At 39.2% G+C, this 24223-nt stretch overlaps 1 protein-coding gene across 3 annotated transcripts in view; it reads right to left on the bottom strand.

Moving 5' to 3' along the window:
* Window positions 1-23662, bottom strand: part of RAB23 (RAB23, member RAS oncogene family) — a 36509-nt gene extending 12847 nt beyond the window's left edge. For 2 of the 3 annotated variants that reach the window (XM_006149176.3, XM_014588046.2), the window contains exons 1-4: window positions 23557-23662; window positions 15341-15366; window positions 10020-10232; window positions 6218-6303 (exon numbers count right to left, since the gene is read on the bottom strand). In XM_006149176.3, coding sequence (XP_006149238.1) covers window positions 6218-6303; window positions 10020-10174 — 241 coding nt within the window. In that variant the 5' untranslated portion in view covers window positions 10175-10232; window positions 15341-15366; window positions 23557-23662. The remainder of the gene's footprint in view (window positions 1-6217; window positions 6304-10019; window positions 10233-15340; window positions 15367-23556) is intronic. The other variant, XM_006149177.3, reaches the window with a different exon arrangement.
* Window positions 23663-24223: the final 561 nt, after the last annotated feature.

The raw sequence follows: 24223 nt of genomic DNA, 5'->3' as shown, positions 1-24223 counted from the left end.
ATAGCCATTATGCTAACTGCTGTTCCCAGAAAAAGCATGTTTATAGCAACCAAAATAATTTAGTAGGGAATAAAATGAGAGAAATGGTGAAGGGATTGTGGCATCACTCTGTCCCACTGAGGGGTGCTTTTGCCCTCTCTCTACCTGTCTCTTTCCAGCAAGCATACATGCCCACAATTTAAAAAAAAAATAAGAGTATGTGACTATTAAAATACAGGAGAACTGGATTTTTCCAATGTCAAGATGGAAAGGAGATAACAAAAAAAAAAAAAAAAAAAAAAGATGAAAAAAATAAGTCCTAAAACGCGTAGTCACCATCTGTAGGTACAGCAGTACACAAATCTCCAGAGCAAGTTGTATGCACCTAACACTGCGGTTCAAGTCACAGAGCCTGGAGGCTTAAAACTCACCCTGGGAACATGTGTACATGCCCAAAATCCTGAGAGGAGAATGGACTGTGGTGTGGCCATTCCTGCGGAAAGCTGTGTGTGGGGGGGTTTTCTCACTTTCTCTCTCTCTGACTTCTCACTTTCTACCCCTCTCTCTCTCTCTCCAGTGAGCGCATGCATCCTATAGCAAAAATCTCTCTTAAAAAAAGAAAGCACACACACTAGGTTTAACTATTTCTTTAGCATCTCATTTCCTTATGTGTCACTTAAAACTTAAATAAATTCGTGTGTTTTTCTATTGTTGATCTGTCTTTTGCTATGGGGCTTTCACCATGAATTTAGAAGGCTTGAAGGAAAAGATATTTCTCATGCTTTATACCACCATGAGGTCATTTTGAAACATGTCCAGTAGGGGAGCCAGCAGGTGGCACAGTCATTAAGGCACTGGATTCCCACATGGCCAATCATGGTTTGAGTACCAGATCTAGAGGCTTGAAAATCACACCAGGTGCAGGCATGTGCATGCCCAAAGTCCCAGGAAGAGAAAGGAGAAGAAGGGACTATGCTGTGGTCACCCTCCTTTGAGGGGGTGATTTCTCACTTTCACTCACTTTGTCTCTCTCCAGCGAGTGTACACACCCTATGGCAAAAACCTTAAAAAAAAAAAAAAAGTTCAGTAGGCCACTTGGAGACAGGAGGACAGGTGGAGGAGAGTGAAGGTAGAATACTCATGGATCAGAGGCATAAAGATTATTTTAAGCAAAAGGCATTTGAGTTCCAGAAACCCCTTATCTGCCTAAAGCAAGTCTCTCAAAAGGACTTAGTAACTGTTATAAATCTTCTGGACAGAGAAGACTGACTCATGGCCAGTACCACACCTAACACTGTCACAAAACTATCATATGTCCCATCTATTCTCCAAAGGGCCAATTTATCTTACGAAAAAGTCATTCTATGAAGTGCCCTTCCCCCGTCCCCTTCCTCTAGTAAGATGGCATGTCCCAAACTCCAACTAGTTTCTCGAGTCACATTTTTCTGTGAATGCCCACATGGATATGATTAAACTTATCCTCTTACTAATCTGCCTTTCCTTAGCTTAATTCACAGCCCCCCCAACCCTGCCCCAAGAGGGAAGAGAAAGTTTTCCTCCCCTAGGTTTGACTCCAATGGATTACAAAGGGAAAAAAGTAACTGCCAGGATTAAGTGTACATGCCCTGAAATGGGGGTGGGCAGGGGGGGAGGATCAAGCATGGGAAACTTGAAGTAATCTGGGACAATTACCTAGAAAAATAGTTTTCTTCAGGGGTGTGATGTGGTGGTTGAGGCGCTGGACTTGCACATGGCCAACTGCAGTTTGAGTCCTGGACCTGGGACCTTGCCTTCTCACTTTCCCTTTCTCTCTTATGAATGCATATGCCCTAGGGCAAATGAAAAAAATAATAAAGAAAATTAAAAAGAAAAGAAATAAGAATTATCTTCAAACATTTGACACTCTGAGGGCCCTAAGCGATAACAGCAGCACCTGCCACAGTACTCTTGCCTTCCAGCTCCCTCTCAGCCAAGGTCTAATGCAGAAGAAAGAAACCTCTTTTGCAAGCTCAGTAAGAAAAGTAGAGGAGGAGAAAAGCAATGAACATACTCTTCCTAGACCACAGGTACTGGCCTGCTAAAAGTCCCTGATGGATAATGGATTTAATTCTAAATTTATCTGGAGTTTTGGAGGATTGGCTATTCAAATTCAGATAACCTTATTTCGATTATGTTTATGACTATGAATTAACTATGAGGCACTGAGAAAAATTACTTGAGAGTGACCAGAAAAGACATGAGCTGAAGGAAGTTTCCCTCCCCTACAGGCCAAAGTCACAATGATAAAAACTATAATAAAAATCTATTTTATCTTGTATCTTTTCTGTACAAAGCAAACACTGGTTTTTACTGCCTGAAGTAGACTTTCTTAGGAGTTTTTAGAGGAGTCATCTGGGATTCCAAAAGGCTTCCTAATATAAGCTGTGCTCTGTAATAACCTATTTACAAGATCATGTTTCAACATGTCTCACTATACAATTAAGCCAGAATTCCAAGTCCATAATTACGTCTTTGAGCTATGGATTTATTATAACAGGTCTTTTAAATGAATTATAATGCACTTTTTCTTTTTAAAAGCTTAATTTGTTGATTTTTATGCACCGTGAATAATACATTTCTAAGATTTCAGTAAGTCAGTCATAACTTTATAGGGCATAGTGTTTCTATCACTAAATTTGTCTTTTTACTAATTTTTCCTGGTCCTTACCTTCTCTTCCTACTCTATTTCTATTTCATTACATCTTTATTTGAATTACACTAGTAGGAGATATTATCTGATTGCCTACCTCGCATCCCGTTCTAAGTGCCCCTCTCTGCTGTTCCTTATTAGCCATGTGGTTTAGGTAGCATGAATCTGTCCTGTTGGAGAGCGGGTGTGTGTGTGATTGTAGGAGGGACGTGTGTGTGTGTGTGTGTGATTGTAGGAGGGACGTGTGTGTGTGTGTGTGTGTGTGTGTGTGTGTGTGTGGTGGTGGTGGTGGTGGTGGTGGTGCTGGTGGGAGGGCCAGGCCAGTTGATTACATCCCTCTGACTACTGCAATCAAGTCAAGGGTCTAATCAGAGAAAAGCTGAGGACTTCTGATCTGCTGTAGTGGGAAGTAACCATCTCCTCAAGGACTCCAAGCATGAAGCTTGCATTGCTCATAGCAGCAATCTTGCAGCCAAGAGGAGAATCAGCATGAGAAATCCTATACAGAGAGAGGCAAGGCCAGGAGAATCAGTGAGGTCACAGTCTGAACAAATCACAACCTAAAGCTATGCTACTTAGAGACTTTTTATTAAACAAATTGATAAATCTTCTTTGTAGCTTAAGCCTGTTTGAAAATGTATTTCTGTTGTCAGCAACCAAAGGCATTAGAACCCCAGAATAAAGCATAAAAGAATGCTTGAGGGGCCAGCAGGTGGCATGGTGGTTAGGAGTGCTGGACCCACACATGGCTGACCATGATTCGAGTCCCAGCCCTGGCAGCTTGCTTTCTCTCTCTCTGTCTCTCTTTGGTCAAATTAAAATAAAATAAGTGAATAAATAAATAAAGTTAAATTTAAAATAACATTCTTTAAGAATAAAAGAATGTTCAAAATATCACTTTTGAAATGTATGTATAATTGCTGTTTCTTAATTCAAATTGTATTGTAATAAACATTTATTTTTACAATTTTGGAAAATAAGGAGCTGAAACTGAAAACATGTTTCAGTATCCCACCCTTTTTGTCATTTTAAAGCTTTTAACAGACATCTATTTATAAGCTTAAGACCTCTTTAAATTAAAATTTTAAGTACAGAGGCTGGCAGATGGCGTGGTAGTTGAGGCACTGGAGTCCCACACAGCTGACAACGGTTCAGGTTCTGGACTGGGGGCTTGCTTTCTTACTTTCCTTCTGTCTCTCTCTTTTTTTTTGGAGAGGTTTTTGCTATAGGGCACATGTGCTCACCAGACAGAGACAGAGAGACAGAAAGTGAAAAATCACCCCCCAGGGGGGATGGCCACGCCGCAATCCCTTCTCCTCCATTCTCCTGTCCGGATCTTGGGCACGCACGCACACACACCCGGCGTTGAGTTTTAAGCCACCGGGTCTGGGACTCGAACTGCGGTCGACTATGTGGGAGTCCAGCGACATAGCCATTACGCTAACTGCTGGTCCCACTTTCCTTCTCTCTTTACCTCACTTTGGTAAATGCATGTGAACTATAGCAAACAAAATAACAATAAAATCATTTGTTTTAAATGTTAACTATAGGGAAACCAAAGCTATTTAAAGCCTTAAAGTCCAAATGAAACCCAGTGAAAAGTAATTTAAATATCACCCACAGTAAATTAACATGTAAATACTAGTAATTATGGATTCTCTTTTTAGGTTCTAGCAAAGAATGGTGTTTGTCAACATAAGGAGAAAATGATGATTTGTGAAGACCTAAAAAGTACTAAACTGTAATAAAAAGCACACAACAAACTAGATAAGCCAAGCTTTTTTTAAAAGGTAATAATCTTGGACACAGTCTTATGGCAGAAACTGGTGAAAGCATTAAAAATACCTCAGCTAACGTGGGAAATTAAAACCTCTTATTTTGGGATAATTGTAGATTCACACAGTTTTGTTTTTTAAATCACAGCTATGTGATGGCAATTATATTCTCCAAAAATAGCCAATACTGATTAGAAGTAATACTGCCACTTCAATCATCAAAAGCTTAAAAGAAAAGCCCAATCTATCTTTTTCTCACAAAAAGAACATACATTTCATGCAGATAATTTAGAGTACAAAGCTAGGTGTGTAAAAAGAAAATAACGAAAATCACATGTAAGCCTACTACTGTTCTGGTGTTTCCGCCTTAGTTTTTTGCTTATTTTTTTCTTCAGTGTGTGGGGAAGGTGATGGTAGTGACCCAATTAAAACACACATAAACCTTTATTCAAGAATAAAATTGTACATTTAGAACCTGCTAATTAACAACATCGATGCTGATGAAATTCCTAATTTGATTATGTTTCACAGATTTCTTAGTTGTTAGACTGAAGGTCGAAGGGGAAAAGAAAGTCTTGTGGGAAAAGAAAGTACTCCAGGCATGATGGAAAAAAGAAATAATCCGGAGATTTCTCAAGGGCAAAGTGTGAGGATTCAGCTGGAGATAAGGCCAGATAGCTAGGAGAACACAACTGCAGGATGTGGTTCCTTTCTCTTGCATGCATGTCACACCCCTTTGAACTGTTATAGTACTAGAAAGGCTTTACTGCACAGTTTCCCACATCACTGCAAAATCCCGTCTCATTTGTAGGGGCTTTAAGTTTTCATGTTAGTTTCTACTCTCTGACCTTAGAGTCATTCCTTTAGGGTCAGAATAAACATTTAATAGTTTCTCATTGGGGCCAGCGAAGTGGTTAAGGGAACTAGAACACACGGCTGACTGCTGTTTGAATCCTGAACTCAGCGGCTTGAAAAATGTTCTGGGGGGCCAGAAGATGGCATGGTGGTTAAGGTACTGGAATCCCACATGGCACCTGGCAGCTTGCCTTCTCACTTTCCCTTTTTCTCTCTGTCTCTGGTGAGTGCATGTGCCCTATAACAAATTTAAAATAATAATAATAAAATTAAATATCTAAAAAAAAGATACTTTTTAAAAAAGAAAAATAGGAGTTGATAGGTGGGGTGGTAGTTAAAGGCACTGAACTCCCACATGGCTGACCACAGTTCAATTCCCGGACCTGGCAGCTTGCTTTCTCTCTCTCTCTCTCTGTGTCTCACTCTGGTCAAATTAAAAACAACAATAAAATAAAATAAATAAGATAAATAAAATAAAGGAAATAATTTTTTTTAAAACAATAGAGAGAGAAAAACATGCTGGGTACATGTGTGTGCATACTCAAAATCCTGACAGGATGTAGAGCTGGAGAAGGGGTTGCATAACCATATCCCACTGGAGTTGCCTTCTCCCTCCCTCTGTGTGTCTCCTTCTGACAAGCACATGAACCCTCTGGCAATTAAAAAAAGTTTCTCATTGATTTGGTCTAAGAATGTCTGTATGAGTCATAAAATTCTAAGGCAGACACACTATAATACAATTATCTGCTATTCTATAAGATCTTTAAAATAGTAAAACTGGGGTTTTAAAAAATACTTTGAAATTTTAAAACTATTCTTCAAAAGAAACACTTATATTGAAAAGAAAGAAAGCAAAGTTCTTTATTTAACCAAAAGAACATGTGCAAACAAAAATAAATAAGAAAATCCCACATTTTACCTCGATAGTAGGCCTTTGTTATTGCATCAAATTCCTCTTGGCCAGCAGTATCCCATAACATCAGTCTGACATCCTCATCATTGACTCTGAAAGAGATGAACTTATTTCAGATGAAAAGCAAAATGGTTTTTGATAACAAAGTTTGTGTTTATTTTTATTTCCAAATCCAAAGTTGTTAAAACTACACTGTAGGTTCCCCTTTGAAAAGTCTGACTACTTTCAACTATTAATAACCATTATACCAGTTGCCCAAAGCTATACTTTACACATGGTTTGGATTTACCTGCCATGTATTTTGTGCGTAGCAACAGTCACAGAGAGTGGTGGTTCTAAGACTAGCTATACTGGGGAAGGGGATTCTCTTGGGTCATTGCTTGCTCTATTTCCACTATAACATTCTAATGGGGATTCTCTTAGGTCATTACTAAGAACCCCTATTTACATTTTTGTCAACTCATCAACACATAACCTTGTCTTAAGCATGTTTCTATTTAAAGACATCTTATTGAGGCTGGCAGGTGGCAAGGTGGTTAAGGGCACTGGACTTGCACATGGCTGACCATAGTTTGAGTCCTGGACCTGGCGGCTTGCTTTCTCACTTTCTTTCTCTCTCGCTCTCACCCTGTCCCTTCTGGTCAATTAAGATACATACATACATATGTACGTACATACATACATAAAGTTAACTAAAAAAAATTAAGACATCTTTTTAATATATATGGTTAATTCATTAACACTGAACCTGACCAACAGCATACTATACACCAATAGTACTATAACTCAGGTCAGAACAAAGCTTATCTAACACACAAATTTTTTCCATAAAGCAAATCACAGTGTTCTTGCTCAGGAACACTAGACAGTACTTTAGCATTTAAATAGAAAAATCACCAATCAAAAGCACAAAATGTGAAAAATGAGGCACTGAACAGGACATGAGAAGGACACGTTTATAATGAGAACTGAAACAAGAAGGAAAGTAACGCCCTGCATGACCTAATCTGGGCAAGCACAAGTTCAACAACTCACATATTTTGCTGCTCTCCACCGGTCCATAAATAACCACAAATGCACTATGATTAATAATTCTGGGGTTACACATAAATGTTAGCCAACTAGGTGAATCAGCAAATAAAAAAGCTATGAATAATGAGGATCCACTGCATACTTAAATATTAATTTGGTTTCAGGTAATATGTACAAAAAACAAATATCATCAAGACTCAAAATAAGTTCTAAGAAAATATGGGGCCGGTTGGTGGCATCGTGGTTAAGGTAGCTGGATCCTGCATGGCTGACTGCGTGGTTCTAATCCTGGATGTAGAAGCTTCAGAAATATGCTGGGCGTGTGTGCATGTGTGCCCAAAATACTGAGAGAATGGAGAAGAGACTGTGGTGTGGCCATCTCCCATGGAGGGAGATTTATTATTTTTTTTTAATTTTTTTTCAAAGATTTATTTATTTTACCTAATTTTATTTGTTTGCCCTTTCTCTTTCTCCATCTCTGGCAAGAGGCAGATACCAAGAAAAAAAAAAAAAAAAGGAAATATATCTGAAAAAGGGATGGGGCCAGTCCCATACTCGAGTGGTTAAGGGAGCCTGGATTCCATATGGTTGCACACAGTTTGAATCCTGGCTCTGATGGCTTGAAAACCACACTGGGTTTGCGTGAGAGCATGACCCAAATCCTAACAGATCAGAGAAATGGAGGACTGTGGAGTGACTGTACCCCACTGAGAAGTGCTTTCTCCACCTGTCTCTGCCTCTCTCTGTCAAGCACATACACTGTCTGCCAATTAAAAAATTAGTAATAAGGAAAAAGAGAGGGTAATGCACTATAGAATAAAAATTACACAATCTTTAACACAAACACAATTATCTTTCATGTTAGTGAAATAAGTTGGGCTTGCTTAATATTTATTTTTACAATATAGTTTGTCCCCTATAATTTATAATACTTTGAAAGTTCTCAAGACTAATGACAAAAAGTATTACTCTGATGTGTTTTAGAATCCAGCTAGTTCCTAAAGTAGGATTTCTTCTTTGTGAATGAAGATGAATTTGTTTTCTCATTTCCTTAGAGTAAAAACAAATTATTAATTCCCTAATTTCTTTGTAGTCTTGCCCAGTTTTAAAAAGAGAAGAGACATTCTGGGACCAGCAGTTAGTGTAATGGCTATATTGCTGGACTCCCGCGTGGTCAACCCCGGTTGATGTACCAGACCTGGTGCCTTAAACTCACGCCGTGTGCGTGCATGCCCAAGATCCCAAGAGGAGAACAGAGGAGAAGGGACTGCGGTGTGGCCATCCCCACTGGGGGGCGATTTCTCACTTTCTATCTCTCTGTCTCTCTCTCCGTGGCAAGCACACGTGCCCTATAGCAAAAACCTCTCCAAAACAAACAAACAAAAACAAACAAACAAAAAAAACAAAACAAAAGGAGAAGCAACATTCTAAGCAAAAGGAGATTAAGAGATAAAACCATTTTTCTTGAGATGGGTAATTTTTTTTTCTAAATAAAATAGCAGATGAAGATCGCTCAGCTTGCTTTTTAGAAGTACCTAAGGTACAGCTGGCAGGTGGTGTGGTGGTTAAGGCTGGATTCCCACATGGCCAACCATTGTTTGAGTCCTGGACACAATGGCTTGCCTTTTCACTTTCCCTTTCTCTCTCTGTCTCTGGTCAAATTGGAAAGAGAAAGAAAAAGAAAGGAAGGAAGGAAGGAAGGAAGGAAGGAAGGAAGGAAGAAAATAAATAATTCTGTGTTTTTTTTTTTTTTTTAAGTACCTAAGGTATCATTAATAAATATGAAAAAAGAAAAAAATGGGCAAGGGAAGTAAAACAAAAATTACAAAAATAAGAGAGCAGAGGGACATTGTATGTCCCCACTTAATATATACCAAGTGTCTGCACTCTATGACTGAAACTGACTGACTAAAGGATGTACAAACACAAGAGATGGGTGTGATTGCCAGATGTGGTGTAAGTGGAGGAGTGGGGTCTGGGGAAAGACATTTGGAAGAAGGATACGGAGAGAGAGCATTGACGAGACAGAGAGGTAGCGGGGTTATCTGTTAAAGATATTTTGATCAACTAGATTGGGGAGAAATGTTCACATATTGACATGTTCACTTTGTAAGTTAAATAATGTGATTGAATGTATAAAAATAAATAAATTAATTAATCGAATTAAATTTAAAAAAAGAGAGAGCAGAGGGAAGAGATGAAAGAAAAAGAAACAGGGGCTGGCAGATGGCATGGTGGTTAAGGCACTAGATTTCTACATGGTCAACAGTAGTTCGAGTCCTGGACCTGGTGGCTTGCTTTCTCACTTTCCTTCTTTCTGTCACTCTCTGATAAAATTTAAAAATGATGATGATTAGGGCTAGCAGGAAGCATGGTGGTTAGGGGCACTGGACTCCCACGTGGCTGACTGTGGTTCGAGTCCCAGGCCTGCCAGTTTTCTTTCTTACTTTCCCTCTCTCTCTCTTGCTCTGTCCCTCTCTGGTCAAATTAAAATAAATAAATTAATTAAGTTAAATGAAATAATTCTTTTTAAAAAAATGATGATGAATAAGATTAAATAAAATACTTCTTTAAAAAAAAAGAAAAATAAAAAAGGATAAAATATGTAACGTAATGAATAATTGAAAACCAGCCTCAACCTCAATTGTCACATGAGCCACCACCAATAGTTGCTTAACTTTAGCCTTTACTGTTAATTAGTTACTATTACTTCTAGGAAAGTCTTGGATGTAATTCACAAATCAAAATAAGAGGAATAAAATGGCCAAGTACGTACTGAATTTGTCGCTCCAAAAAATCAACTCCAATGGTTTTCTTGTAGTCTTTTGTAAAGATGCCTTTGCAGTATCGCTGAATCATACTTGATTTTCCAACTGCTCCGTTCCCTACAACCACCATCTTAATGGCGACTTCCATATCTTCCTCCAACATTTTTGGAGATAAAATGGTTCCTCTAACAACTCAGGTGATCAGATCTTCTCTCTCAAATCTGTGGTTTAAAATGAAATTATTTTTTCATGTAACAAGAATTTTATAAAATATGATAAGCTATGACTGCTTTATCAAGGAATAATCATATTACATTGCAAGAATGTAGTTCCATCACTGAAACCCCCATACATCCCTTTTATAAAATGTAAATTCTTTAAAAAGTAAAATAACATTTTTTAACCCTTTTCAGCAAAATCCATGACATTCATGTATCAATAAATGCCTATATTTAGTTTTCCCTTTCACAGAGATGAAAACTATGGGTACTAGAGTTGAGGCCTGATGTAGAGTTGAGGCCTGATGTAAAGCTGCCACATACTAGCTCTGTGTTCTTAGTAAAGTTATTGCTTAATCTCTTTCAGCTTCAGTTTTCTGGCAATAATGTCTACCTTACAGAATTGTTAATCAATGATACATACAAAATACTTAACACAATGAAAATTAAGCATTTAAAAATTAGTAGTTTTAGAGACAGCTGGTGGCATGGTGGTTACCTACATGGCTGACTGTGCAGTTCAAGTCCTGGACCTTGTGGCTTAGAAAACACACTGGGTACATGTGTGTATTCCTCTACTCCTCTAAAGAGAATGTGTACTGTTTGCATTTTAGGCTGGTAAGAACTGAAATCAATTTCTTCATATTTCTTCTTAAAGTTACTAGACTCCTATACACGTAGATACTATATTCCAACTACCTTAACTGAAAAATCCACGAACAACCACTATAGAAAGCATGGCTTGAGGCCAGCAGGAGGTCTGGTGGCTGGATCCCATATAGCCAACTACACAGTTTGAGTCCCAGACCTGGTGGCTTGAGAATGTGTGTTTGGGCACATGTGCATAAAAGCCCAAATCCCAAGAGAATGGAAGAGAAGGGACTGCAATGTGGCCATCCCCCCCCGGGGGTGATTTTTCACTTTTCCTTTCTTTCTGGTGAGTACACACACCCTATAGCAAAAGAGAAAAAAAAGTGTGTCTGAAATGTGAAAAACATTCCATTCTTTGTCCTTAATGTATCTCAGTAGTTGCCTCTGGTACTTCACAAACTTACATGATCATAAGAATCATCTAGGAACACTTCTTAAAGTACAAGTCTGGGGACTCAAACTTCAGCACAATTAATCAGAAATCTCAGAAAAGTGGCCTTGGAATCTGGTTTGTCAAATAAGCATGGGGGTGGGGGGTTGGCCCCGTAGCACAGTGGTTAAGTGTTACACACTGGGAGCTAGATCCCACATGGCCAACCACAGTTTATATCCTGATCCTGGCAGCCTGAAAAACATGTCAGGCATGAGTGTGTATGTGCCCAAGATCCTGATGGGATGAGTAAATGGAGGAAAAGGGATTGCAGCATGACCATATCCTATTGGGGGATGGCGCTTTTTTCTGGTCTGTCTGTGGCAACTGCACACACCCTCTGACCAAAAAGGAAAAAAGGATAGATGGATGGATAGATGAAAAGAAGGAAGGGAAAAAGCAGAAAAAAAGAAAATAAAACAAGCATGGGGGCCAGCCCTTCATAGTAGTAGTTAGGTACTATGCATCAAAAGTCAGATCTCGGGGACCAGCAGTTGGTGTAATGGCTATGAGTCCTGGACCCGGTGGATTAAACTCACGCCAGGTGCATGTGCCCAAGATCCCAAGAGGAAAAGGGATTGCAGCGTGTCTATCCCCCCTGGGGGAGTGATTTCTTACTTTCTGTCTCTCTCTCTCTCTTTCTGATGAGCACACACACCTTATAACAAAAACCTCTCAAAAACAAACAAACAAACAAACAAACAAACAAACAAAAAAACCCTCAGATCTCACACACCAGACCTTAGTTTGAGTCCTGGCCTGTGGCTTGAGAAACACACCAGGCACGTGTACAGACATTCCCAATATCCTGACTGGATGGAGAAATGGAGGAAACAGGATTGCTGCATGGCCACCCATTAGAGGGTGCTATTACCATGTCTCATTGAAGGGAGGTTTCTCTTCTTGTCTCTCTCTGGGGAGTGTACATGCCCTCTGACAAATAAAAAAAAAAAGAAACAAACAAACAAACAAAAACAGCCAAAACAGAAGGCAAACACAGAAGTGTGTTGCTTGTTGCTTGGCTTTCCCTTCAAGACAGGATCTACTGCACTGTCCACTTCTGTTCAGGCCATACTCCCCCCTCCAGGCAGGTTACTAGAGCATGGGATTCCTCATGCCTCAGGGGCTCTTCAGCAAACAGGCTGAGGTTATCTCAGAGCCACATATAGGCAGGGGCTCTATCCACCCAATTCTTTCTCCTTCCATAGGTGTCAAACTGGCACTACAATGTGAAAGCTCTCTTTGCCCTTCACTGGCACGTCCTCCCGTAAATCTTTTGCACTCCTAATTCCATCCTGACATGTGCTTCCTAGAGGACCTGAATGGACACATACCCCCACTGATTTTATAGTTAAGTTAAATGTTAGAACCATTACCTACAATAGTGGTTCTCAGCTTGGCTACACTCTGCAAAACCAAAAAAAAATTCTTTCTAGACCTTGAGCTCTGAATATATGACATAAATGATCTAGAGTACAACCTGAACATTAAGTACCACCACCCTAGGGCCCTACACAGGGGTCTGGTCTTCAGGACATTTATGGTCAAATCTAGAATTCTCACCATAATCTGACCCTTCCTCATCCAGCTGAATCTCACACTAGTTCACTTAGTAGAAAGTGTTCCTTTCTCTACCAAAAGAATTCTTCACTCCAGAAGACTGTGAAGTTTTTTAAAAAAGCAACAACAATAAAAAATATACTAAAATCTACACTTTGAAATATATATACACACACACACTTATCAGAGCTTGTTGCCTCTGGAAAGTTGGAGTAGGCATATTTTTTCCTATCCCTTCCTCTAACTAAAATATCTGGCATTATATAAAAAATACACATAAGACTGGCCAGGGATCCCAGGATACAAGGAACACAGTAGTGAGTTGTCCTTGAATTGTTTCTACCTCACATATCCCAGACTAGATTACAGAGAAGCCTGTAACCAGGAAATATCAACCAAAAATATTTCAACAAAAGCCTATTCTCTAGCACAAGAACCTGGAAAGTGGCAGTTAAGCAAGTAGCAAGTCAGAAAACACACCCTTGTGAGGGCTGCGGGGCACAGGGCATCCTGTGGGGTGGTATCAGAGAATACCACAGAGGGAACCAAGACTCTCATCCCCACAGGGTAGTAATGAAGGCACCTCCCAAGACCAGGTCTCATAACCAGGTCTCACGGGAGACCATGGAGAGCTTGGACTTCCACCTCATCTGGCAATTCAGTAATTCCTCCCGCCCTTTACTTTCCCTTCCTCACTTGGGTGGTGTCAGAGGAAGCCTACTAGAAAGCCTGGACTATCGCCGTACCTCAGTGGTAATGAAGCTATCTGCCTCACCCCATGCAGTGTGGGAACAGGTGCCCCCTTCCTCCCAGCCAGGGTGGTATTAGTGGAGCCTAGTAGAGAGCCATCATGCCCAGTAGAAAGGAGGGGAGAGAAGACAAGCAGGAAATCTGAAATATTACTCCTGCTTTATAGTAAGCAGGGAGTACCCCAACTTTCTTCTGTTTGGACCACTGTTAAAGGAAGCAAGCAACAAGATAAATGTTTAAATGCAACCCAAAGAATCATAATCTATATTTCATGTCAATTAATACCCTATCTGTCCTAAGTTCCATTTAAAATCACTCAGTACAGGGGGCCAGCAGGTGGTGCGGTGGCTAAGGTGCTGGACTCCCACGTGGCCAACTGCTGTTCTAGTCCTGGACCTGGCACTTGCTTTCTCACTTTCTCTCTCTCTTTCTATCTCTCCCTGATGAGTACATGTACCCCATAGCAAATTACATAATAGTAATAAAGAGAAGTACATGTACTCTGGCAAAAAAAAAAACTCAGTACACCAAGAACCAAGAAAATCTTTAAGAAACCTTTTTTAAACAATTATTTTATTTAACTTTATTTATATATTTTAATTTGACCAGAAAGGGACAGAGAGAGAGAGAGAAAGTAAGAAAGCAAGTCCCCAGGTCCAGGACTCAAACCACTGTCAGCCATGTGGGAGTCCAGCGACCTTAACCACCACACCACCTACCAGCCCCTAATTTTTTTTTTTTTAATTGAGATTTTTGCTATAGGATGCCTGCACTCATGGGGGAAAGAGAGGCAGAGAAAGTGAGAAACACCTCCCAGGGGAGATGGCCATGTCGCAGTCCCTTTTCCTTCATTCTTCTCTCAGGATCTTGGGCATGCATGCACTTGTGCCCAGTGTGAGTTTTAAGCCACTGGGTCCAGGACGCAAATCATGGTCAACTATGTGGGAGCCAAGCAATGTAACCATAACACCATCTGCCAGTCCCAGAAGCAAGAAAATCTTAACATGAATGCAAAAGACAACCAACAGACTCTAGCAATGAGATGACAGACATCAGAATGATCTAATAAGGATTTGAAAAATAAAAATAGTGGGAACCAGCAGTTATCGTAATGGCTATGTCGCTGGACTCCCACGTAGTCGACCGCAGTTGGGGTGATTTCTCACTTTCTGTCTCTATGTCTCTCTCTGTCTGTCTGGTGAGCGCACGCGCCCTATAGTGAAAACCTCTCAAAAAATAAATAAATAAATAAATAAAAATAAATAAAAATAAAAATAGTTAGCTGACGGCCATAGCAATATGGACACAGCTGAAACAAATGCAAAAAAAGTAAAAAAGTCTCATCAGAGTAACAGAAAATATAAAGAAGAACCAAATGGAAAGTTTAAATCTGAAAATGATGATAATGGAAAAAAATATATATATATAAGAAAGAACAGGGATTAACAGGTGGCATAGTGTTTGAAAAACTGTATTTCCACATGGTTGAATGCAAGTTTGAGTCCTGAACCCGGTGCTTGAAACTCACACTGGTACATGTGCATGTGTGCTCAAAATCCCAAGAGGAGAATGGAAGGAAAGGAACTGTAGCATGGCTATCCCCCTGGGGGGGATTTCTCACTTTTATTTTCTGTCTCTCTCCAGAGAGCACACACATCCTGTAGCAAAAATCTCTCAAAAAAAAAAAAAAAAAGAGAATGAAAGAAAAAAATACACAAACCTCAATGGATAGACAGGTTCAACATCCTAGAGGGGAGAGAGCAAAGAATTAATGAACTTGAAGTTAGAACAATACAGAGTACCAACCTGAACAACACAGAGCAAATAGCTTTTAAAAACAATCAAAGCAAAATAGAACAAAAACAGCCTCTGGGACCTGTGGAACTATATGAAAAAATCTAGTAATTAATGTCATTGCAGTTTCCCAAAGGTGACTAAAAAGAAGATAGGACTGAAAAAACATTTGAAAAAATAATGACTGGGACCAGCAGTTAGTGTAATGGCTTTGTCGCTAGATTCCCACGTAGTCGACCGCGGTTCGAGTCCCGGACCCGGTGGCTTAAACTCACGCCGGGCGTGTGTGCATGCGTGCCCAAGATCCCAAGAGGAGAATGGAGGAGAAGGGATTGCGGCGTGGTCATCTCCCCTGGGGGTGATTTCTCGCTTTCTATCTCTCTGTCTCTCTCTCTCTCTCTGTCTGGCGAGCACACGCGCCCTATAACGAAAACCTCTCCAAAAAAAAGAAATAATGGCTGGAAATTTTCTGAAATCTGAAAAAACCATAAACCTACAGATTCAAGAAGCTGAGCGAATCTCAAATAGGATAAATCTAACAAAATCTAGACTAAGACCCAGCCTGACATCACGGTTGGTAACAAACTGAACTGCAGTGCTGGAAACCACATGGCCAACTGTGAGTTTGGATCCCTGTGTCAGTCTGAAAACACATCAGCTGCATGCATATGTGCTCAAGATCCTGAGTAGCTAGAGGGCTGCCTAATGGGATTGTGACATGATTAGTGTGCATGTATGTACACATACTCTTTATCATGAATTTAAAAGAAAAAAATCTAAACCAAGATACTTCAAAGACAGTTCTCCTCCTGAAAATGGAAGGAAAATAAAATGAAACATCCAGAGAGAAAGGATGCATTATGTATAGGGGAAAAGTTATTTGAATGACAATAAATTTTTCATCAGAAACCATGGAAGCCTGAAGAAAGTGGTACATCACTTTTTGTGTTGAAAGAAAAGAACTGTCAACCCAGAATTATATATCAAATGAAAATATCCTTCAAGAATGAGAGGGTAACCAAGACAATATCTAGTGAGGGAAATTTGTTGACAGCAAATCTATGCAAAAAAATACCTAAAGGAAGCTCTCTAGACAGTAAAGAAATAATTTAACAACAAAAATAAATCCTTGTTTTTAGAAAATAAAGAGGAGCCAGGGCCAGTAGGTGGCCTAGTGGTTAAAGGCACTGGATTTCCAGATAACTGACTATCGTTCAAGTCCTGGACCTGGCAGTTTGCTTTCTCCCTTTCCCTTTCTCTCTCTCTCTATGTCTCTCTCTGCTCAAAATGAAAAATAATAACAACAAATGGAATTAAATAAACACTTTTTTTAAAATGAAAGAAAGAAAGAAAGGAAGAAAGGGACCAACAGGTGGCATGGTGATTAAGGCACATGACCAACCACATTTTGAGTCCCAGATCTTGCTTTTTCACTTTCCCTCTCTCTCTCTGTCTCTCCCTGGTGAGCACATGCACTGTATAGCATATTTAAAAAGAATAATTAATAAAATTAAATAACTAATTCTTTAAAAAATAATAGAAAAACACAATTAAGAGTAAGAATATTGGTAAATGCTGGCTAGCAGGTGGCATGGAAGTTAAGGTGCTGGATCCCACATGACCAAATTTCACAGTTCAAGTCCCATACCAGGAGGCTTGAAAACAACACAGGGCTTGTGTGTGAAAGAATGAAGAAGGGACTGTGGCACAGCCATCTTCTGGAGGTTGACCTCTCACTTTCGCTCTTGCTCTGTTTCTCTCTAGAAAGCACAGAGACCTTACAACAAAAAGCAGAAAAAGACAAAAAAAAAAAAAAAAAAAAACTGGTAAATGCAACAGCCTTCCCTTCTCATTTTGAGTGTTGTATGTTATATGTCTAAATTTTGTTGAAACAAAAATTATAAAGCTTTCCCATGTGACATTCAATAAAGGTACAAAAATATTTAAAATAATTATAATAAATTGGAGTGTATAAAAGAATATAAAGTGAGGTAAGAGTTTTATACTTCACTTAACCTGATAAAATTCTGACTCCAATAGACTGTGACAAATTACATATATATAATGTAAACCTAAGCCACTAATTTAAACCACTTAAAAAGTTACACAGAGAGATACATTCAAAAACACTATAGATAAATGGGATTCTAAAAACACAGTAAAACCAAGAGTCTACTCAACATTTATAGAACTGTGCATGTAACAACAGTACAGTATACTTCCTTTTCAAGCACCCACGGGCCCATACACCAAGATAAAACATATTTTGGGTCATAAAACAAACATCAATAAACTTAAAATAATGGAAACATACAGAATTATTCACTGGCCAGAAAGGAATCAAACCAGAAATCAGAACAGACAATAGGAAGATCTCCAGAAGTATAGGGAATTAAAAACACACACTTCTGAACAACCCACGGGTAAAAGAAGTCTTAAGAGACGTAAAATACTTAAATGAATGAAAGTGGAAATACAAGTGAAAATCTGTGGGATATAGATAAAACAGTGCTGAAAGAGAAGATTTACAGGACTAAAGGCTTTCCTCAGAAAAGATGGCAAATCTCAAATCAATAACCCAAGCTCCTACCTCAAGAAACTAGCAAAACAGCAAAATAAGCCCAAAGCGAGCAAAAAGAAAAAAATAGTAAAGAGCATAAATCAATGAAACTGGAAAGAGAAAAACAGAAGTGATGAGACAAAAAGCTGTTTTTACTTATTTTTTGAGAGGTTTTTGCTATATGGCGTGTGCACTCTCCAGAAAGACAGAGACAGAGACAGAAAGCAAGAAATCCCCCCGAAGGTGGGATGGCCACACCACAATCCCCCCTCCTCCATTCTCCTCTCAGGATCTTGGGCAGACACGCACATGCACCTGGCATGAGTTTAAGCCACTGGGTCTGGGACTTGAACCACGGTTGACTATATGGGAATCCAGAGACATAGCCATTATACCAACTGCTGGTCCCAAAAGCTGGTTTTTTTTTTTTTAAAAAAGATCAATAAAAGTTTTTTTTGTTTGTTTCATTTTGTAGAGGTTTTTGCCTTACAGCACATGCTCTTGCCAGATAGAGACAGTGTCAGTCAGAGGGAAAGTGAGAAATCACCCCCACCCCGGGGAAGATGGCCATGCCGCAAACCCCCTTCCTCCATTTTCCTCTCAGGATCTTTGGCCTACACATGCACACATGCCTGGTATGAGTTTCAAGCTATTGGGTCTGGGACTTGAACCACCATTGGCCATGTGGGAATCCAGTGGTGTAACCACCATGACATCTGCTGGTCCCAAAAGATTAATAAAAATTTTATTTTAGCAAAACTAGTATAAAGAAAAGAGAAGACACAAAGATCTCAGGATCTTACAAATATCAGAAATAGTGTACATTTTACTACATACTTAAAAGGATAATACAACAAACTATATGTACATAAATTTGACAACCAAGATGAAATGAGCTAATTCCTTGAAAAGTATAAACTACCACTTCTCATCCAATATGAAACAAATAATGTTATTAGTCCTAAAGCTATTAAGAAAACTGAATCTGGGGACCAGCAAGTGGCATGGTGGTTAAAGCACTGGATTCCTATATGGCCGATGGTGGTTTGAGTCCCAGACCTACAGCCTGGAAATCATACTGGGCTCATGTGTGTACATGCATACCCAAGATCCTAAGAGGAGAAGGGGTTATGGCATGGTCATCCCCTGGGGGTGATTTCTCAAATTTTCTCTCCCTGTCTCTCTCCAATGAGTACATACACCTAATGGCAAAAACCTTAAAAAAAAAATTTAAAAAGGAAAGAAAAAGTAAATTGAATCTGTAATTTAAATGCCAAAAAAGCAATCTCCAAGTTCAGGTAGTTTCACTAGAGAATTCTACCAGTGTTTAATGGATTAACACCAATTATACATAATCTATTTCATAAGAGTGATAAAAAAAAGTACTTCTCAATTAATTTTAGGAAGTCAGAACTATCTCAATACCAAAAGCAGTTAAAGAAAGCCAGTACAAAAAAAGAATATTAGACAACCCCTTATGAACACTTATGCAAAAATCCTCAACAAAACATTAATAAACTGAATTCAGCAATATTTAAAAAGAGTAATATGCTGCAACCAAATGAACTTTATTCTGGAAATGCAAGGCTAGTTCAATATTCAAAAGCAATCAATTTAATCCACATATTAATAAACTCAAGAATAAAAACCACATTACAATATTAATTGAAGCAGTAGAAATATTTGACAAAAGTTGACATTTATTGGTCAGAAAACTCAACAAACTAGTAAAGGGGAATTCCTGAACCTGGAAAAGGAGAACTATAAGAAAACTTACAGTTAACATCATACTTAATTCTGAGACTAATTGCTTTCCCTTCAGACTGGGAACAAGGTAACAATATTCACTTTCACTACTATTCATCAGGCACAAAGTCCTAGCCAGTGCATGCAACTGGCAACCAACTAAATAAAACATTTAAGATTATGCAAAAACAAAACAAAACAAAACAAAAAACTATCTCTGTTCACAGATGACATGATAGTATCTGAACAAAAACATAAAAACTTTAGAACTATTGATACTAAGTGAATTTACCAAGGTCACATAAAAAAAGAGCAACACACGGAATTCAACTATATTTCTATACATTAACACTGTATAATTTGGTAAAAAAAATGTTAAATGAGATTAACTATACCTCCCCAAAACTTATATGCTTAGGTAAAAATGTAGCAAAATATATACTGAGTCTGAATGCTGAAAATGACAAAATGCTAATGAAACAAACCAAAGACCTAAATAAGTGGAAAGATATCATGTTCATGAATTGCAAGAGGCAACAAAGTAAAAATAGCAATTTTCCCCCAATAGATTTGTAAGTTTAACGGAATTCTAAAATATCAGCAAGAAGATAGACAACTTTATAATAAACTACATAAAAAGGCAAAGGAGGGACCAGTGGATGGCGTAATGGTTATGTTGATGGACTACCATGTAGTAAAACACGGTTTGAGACCTGGACCCAGTGGCTTAAAAATCAAGCTGGGTATGTTTGCATGTGTGCCTAAAATCCTGAAAGGAGAATGAAGAAGGGTTTATAGCGTGGCCGTCTCCCCTGGAGAATAATTTCTCACTTTCTGTCTCTATCTGGCGAGTGCATGTGCGTGCCCTGTAGCAAAAATCTCTCTTAAAAAAAAAAAGAAAGAAAAAAAGACAAAGGAAATAAAACACTACTTTGTAACAATAAAAGTGTAGGAAATCCTACCACACAATCTTAAGACACTGTAAGGCTAAATTAATCAAGAAAGTGTGATATGGACAAAGTGAAAGACATATATCAATGCCCAAGAAACTCACAAAAACATGGAATACTGATTTATTTATTTATTTATTTATTTATTTGCTTGCTATAGGGCACATGTGTACTCCAGAGAGAGAGAGAAAGAGGGGGGGGGGAGAGAGGGAGAGAGGGAAAGTGAGAAAGCAAGCTGTCAGGTCCAGGACTCGAACCAGTCAGCCATGTGGGAATCCAGCACCTTAACCACCACACCACCTGCTGGCCCCTGGCTAACTGACTTCTAACAAAGGTGCAAAAGCAATGCAATGGAGAAAGTATAGTCTGTTCAAAAATGGTATTGGAACAGCCACAAATCCATGTCCCAAAAAAAAAAAAAAAATCAACCTTCACCTGAACTTATCTTACACAGTTAACTCAAAATGGATCACAAATATAAGTGTAAAACTGTATTTCTTTAAAGAAAACTTTAGAAAGAAAAATAATTTAACCTGGAATTAGGTAAGGAGTACTTAGACCTACTACTAAAAAAAAACATGAAAGGAAAATGGATAAACTGGATTTCGCCAAAATTAAAAATATCTGCCCTCTCAGACACTTTTTTTTTTTTAAGAATTATTTCATTTTATTTATCATTATTATTTTAAACTAGCTATAGGGCATGGACACTCATCAGAGAGAGACAGAGAAAGAAAGAGAGGGAGAAAGTGAGAAAGCAAGCTGTCAGGTTTGGGACTTGAACCACAGTTAGTCCAGTACCTTAATCACCACATCACCTGCTGGTCCCTCAAAGACAGTTAAGAGGAGAAAAAGCTCGAAATTAGGAGAAAATTTTTTTTAACTTATTATTATTTTTTTAAATTTAACTTTATTTATTTATTTTGTTTTAACCAGAGAGGGACAGAGAGAGGAGGAAAGTGAGAAAGTAAGTCACCAGGTCTGGGATTCAAACTGTGGTCAGCCAAGTACAAGTCCAACGCCCTTAACCACCACGCTACCTGCTGGCCCAGGAGAAAATATTTTTAAAACATGCATCTGCCACATGTCTTGTACCCAAGAAATACAAAAGATTCTCAAAACTCAATCTAAGAAAAAAGCCCAGTCAAAATAAAAATAGGCAAAAACTTGTCCAGGTAACTCACCATAGTATATGAGGGAGGAATAACAAATAGTTCATGGAAAATGTGTATTATGAAATATATATATATATATATAGATACTTCAAAACTTGTTTTCGCCAAAAGAAACTTGTTCTTTAATTCCATTTTTCCAAGAATGTTTTGAAGTCCCCATATATATGGCAAAGGAACACATGAAAAGATCTTCAACATCTCTGGTCAGGAGATAAAGGACTTTAAAAGCATATTGAGACACCGCTACACACTTACCAGAATGGATATATTACAAAATTCCAACAACAGCACATGTTGTGGAGCAAATGGAACTTTCACATGTTGCTGGTAGGAATGTAAAATGATACAGCCCCTCTGGAGAATAGTTAGACAATCTTTTTAAAAAGTTAAATATACATTTATCACATGACCCTACAATCCCACTCTTAGCAATACCCTAGAGAAATTAAAACTTAAGTTCATACAAAAACCTTTACATGATATTTATAACAACTCTATTCATAACTGCCTTAAAGTGAAAACTACCCAAAAGTTCTTCCATGAGTAGTGGATATTTAAACACACTGTGGCATATCTATATCTATCTAATGAAATATTATTCAGCAGTTTAAAAAACTTATCTATACAAGAAACAACTTGGAGGAATTTCAGAGGTGTTGTTCTGCGTGAAAGAAGCCAAAAGTAAAAGACTAGGTACTGTTCGGATCCTATTTACATGACAGTCTGGGAAACATCAGTAATGGCCAGGGGTTAGGGCTAGGTATAGGATACAAAGGGGTAGGATGATTCTTCTGGGGATAACAGAGCTGTTCTATATCCTGATTGTTGTAGTAGTTACATGAACCTAAAAATTCATAGAACTGTACACCTGGAAAAGGGTCAACTTTACTATATGGTAGTTACAAATTTGTTTAAGTAAAATTAGATTTTTTTTTTTTATGCTTTGCCATAGGGCACATGCACTCACTAGAAAGAGAGCATAAAAGAGTGACAGAGAGAGAAGGAAAATAAAAAAATCACCTCCTAGGGGCATGGCCATGCTGCAATCCCTTCTCTATTCTCTCAGGATTTTGGGTATGCACAGCACATGCCAGACATGTTTTTCAAGCTCCCAGACTGGGACTCCAATGATCTTGTCACCCATTTGAGATCCAGCTGTCTTAACCTCCTCACTACTGGGTGGTCCCTGCAATCAGATTTTAACATAGGTAACCTCTAATGATTCTCAGGTGCTATTCCACAGGCTTAAAGCATAGCAGTAACCCTGAGAACAGGCTTTGGATTGTGCACAAATGTTTTCAATAAATATACTGGAAAATACAGTGCAGTGCTTCAAGTGCATTTTCTCTTACGATTTTTTAGCGTACTGTATCATCAGAATACAGTCTATAATATACAAAATATGTTAATGGTCTGGTTATGTTATTTGTAAAGGCTTCCAGACATCAGCAGGTTATTAAGTATTGGAGGAGTCAAAAGTTATTTCGGGATTTTCCACTGAGGGGAGGGGTCGGCACCCCTAACCCTCACATTGTTCAAGGTTTTCTTGTACAGCAAAACAAAGTTGTTCTTGGAAAATAAACATAATTCTGAGTTTAATCATTAAAAACCTTGACAGATTTTAAACACTCTTTATTCAAATTTAATTTTAACATTTTTGCCAACTAGTACATTCTAGTACGTTAGAAATGAAAAGGATGGGTTAACTTACCGATCAAACTGGTTTTTCGTTTTGTTTTTTTTTTCCCTAACAGCCTGTGTTTAAGTAGAGATGTGACTGTATGTACTGGAAACTTCTTAGGGCCAATGAAGTTACCTAGGAGATGATAGGAGTTGTGTTAAACCTGGAAAAGTAAGCAGCCCTTTTCAGACCCTGCTGGCACTTCGCTAGCACCTGACAGTGAAGTTCTTACTCCCTAACGCTCTCAGGTGAGTTCCTGGGAACGCCGACGGCTCCTCGGATCCCGCCGCAGCCGAGTCAATGAAATAGTGTAGTCTGGCTCATTCATATTCTAGCAGCCTCCGCGAGGGAAACCAGGGAAGGGTGGGGCCGCGGGGACGCAGGGGGCCCCACTGCAGGGGGAAGAGGGGACCAAAAGCTGCGGCAGCGCTTGGACCTTCCTCCCCATCAAACCTAGCCCGGGCATTTAACGCCCCTCGCCGGCGTTTCGCCGTACCCGGGTGGCCCCTTCCCCTTTCGGGGGTGGAGGGCTAGCAGCCTCGCCCCCGCGCCTCCCCGCTCTTTCCCGCCCACGAGGCGACTCCGGGGACCCGCAGCCAGAGACCCGAGCGCTGGGCGGGGCGCCGGGCAGGCGCGATCGCCCACCTCCGCGGGCTGGAGCTAGGGCTCTGCTACCGGGCGGGCGCGGGGGCTCGGC

The sequence above is a fragment of the Tupaia chinensis genome, unplaced genomic scaffold (assembly GCF_000334495.1).
Source record: "Tupaia chinensis unplaced genomic scaffold, TupChi_1.0 Scaffold000256_1, whole genome shotgun sequence".
Taxonomy (NCBI): domain Eukaryota; kingdom Metazoa; phylum Chordata; class Mammalia; order Scandentia; family Tupaiidae; genus Tupaia; species Tupaia belangeri.
The sequence above is the reverse complement of the archived record's forward strand: the minus strand, read 5'-3'. Positions and strand labels throughout refer to the sequence as shown.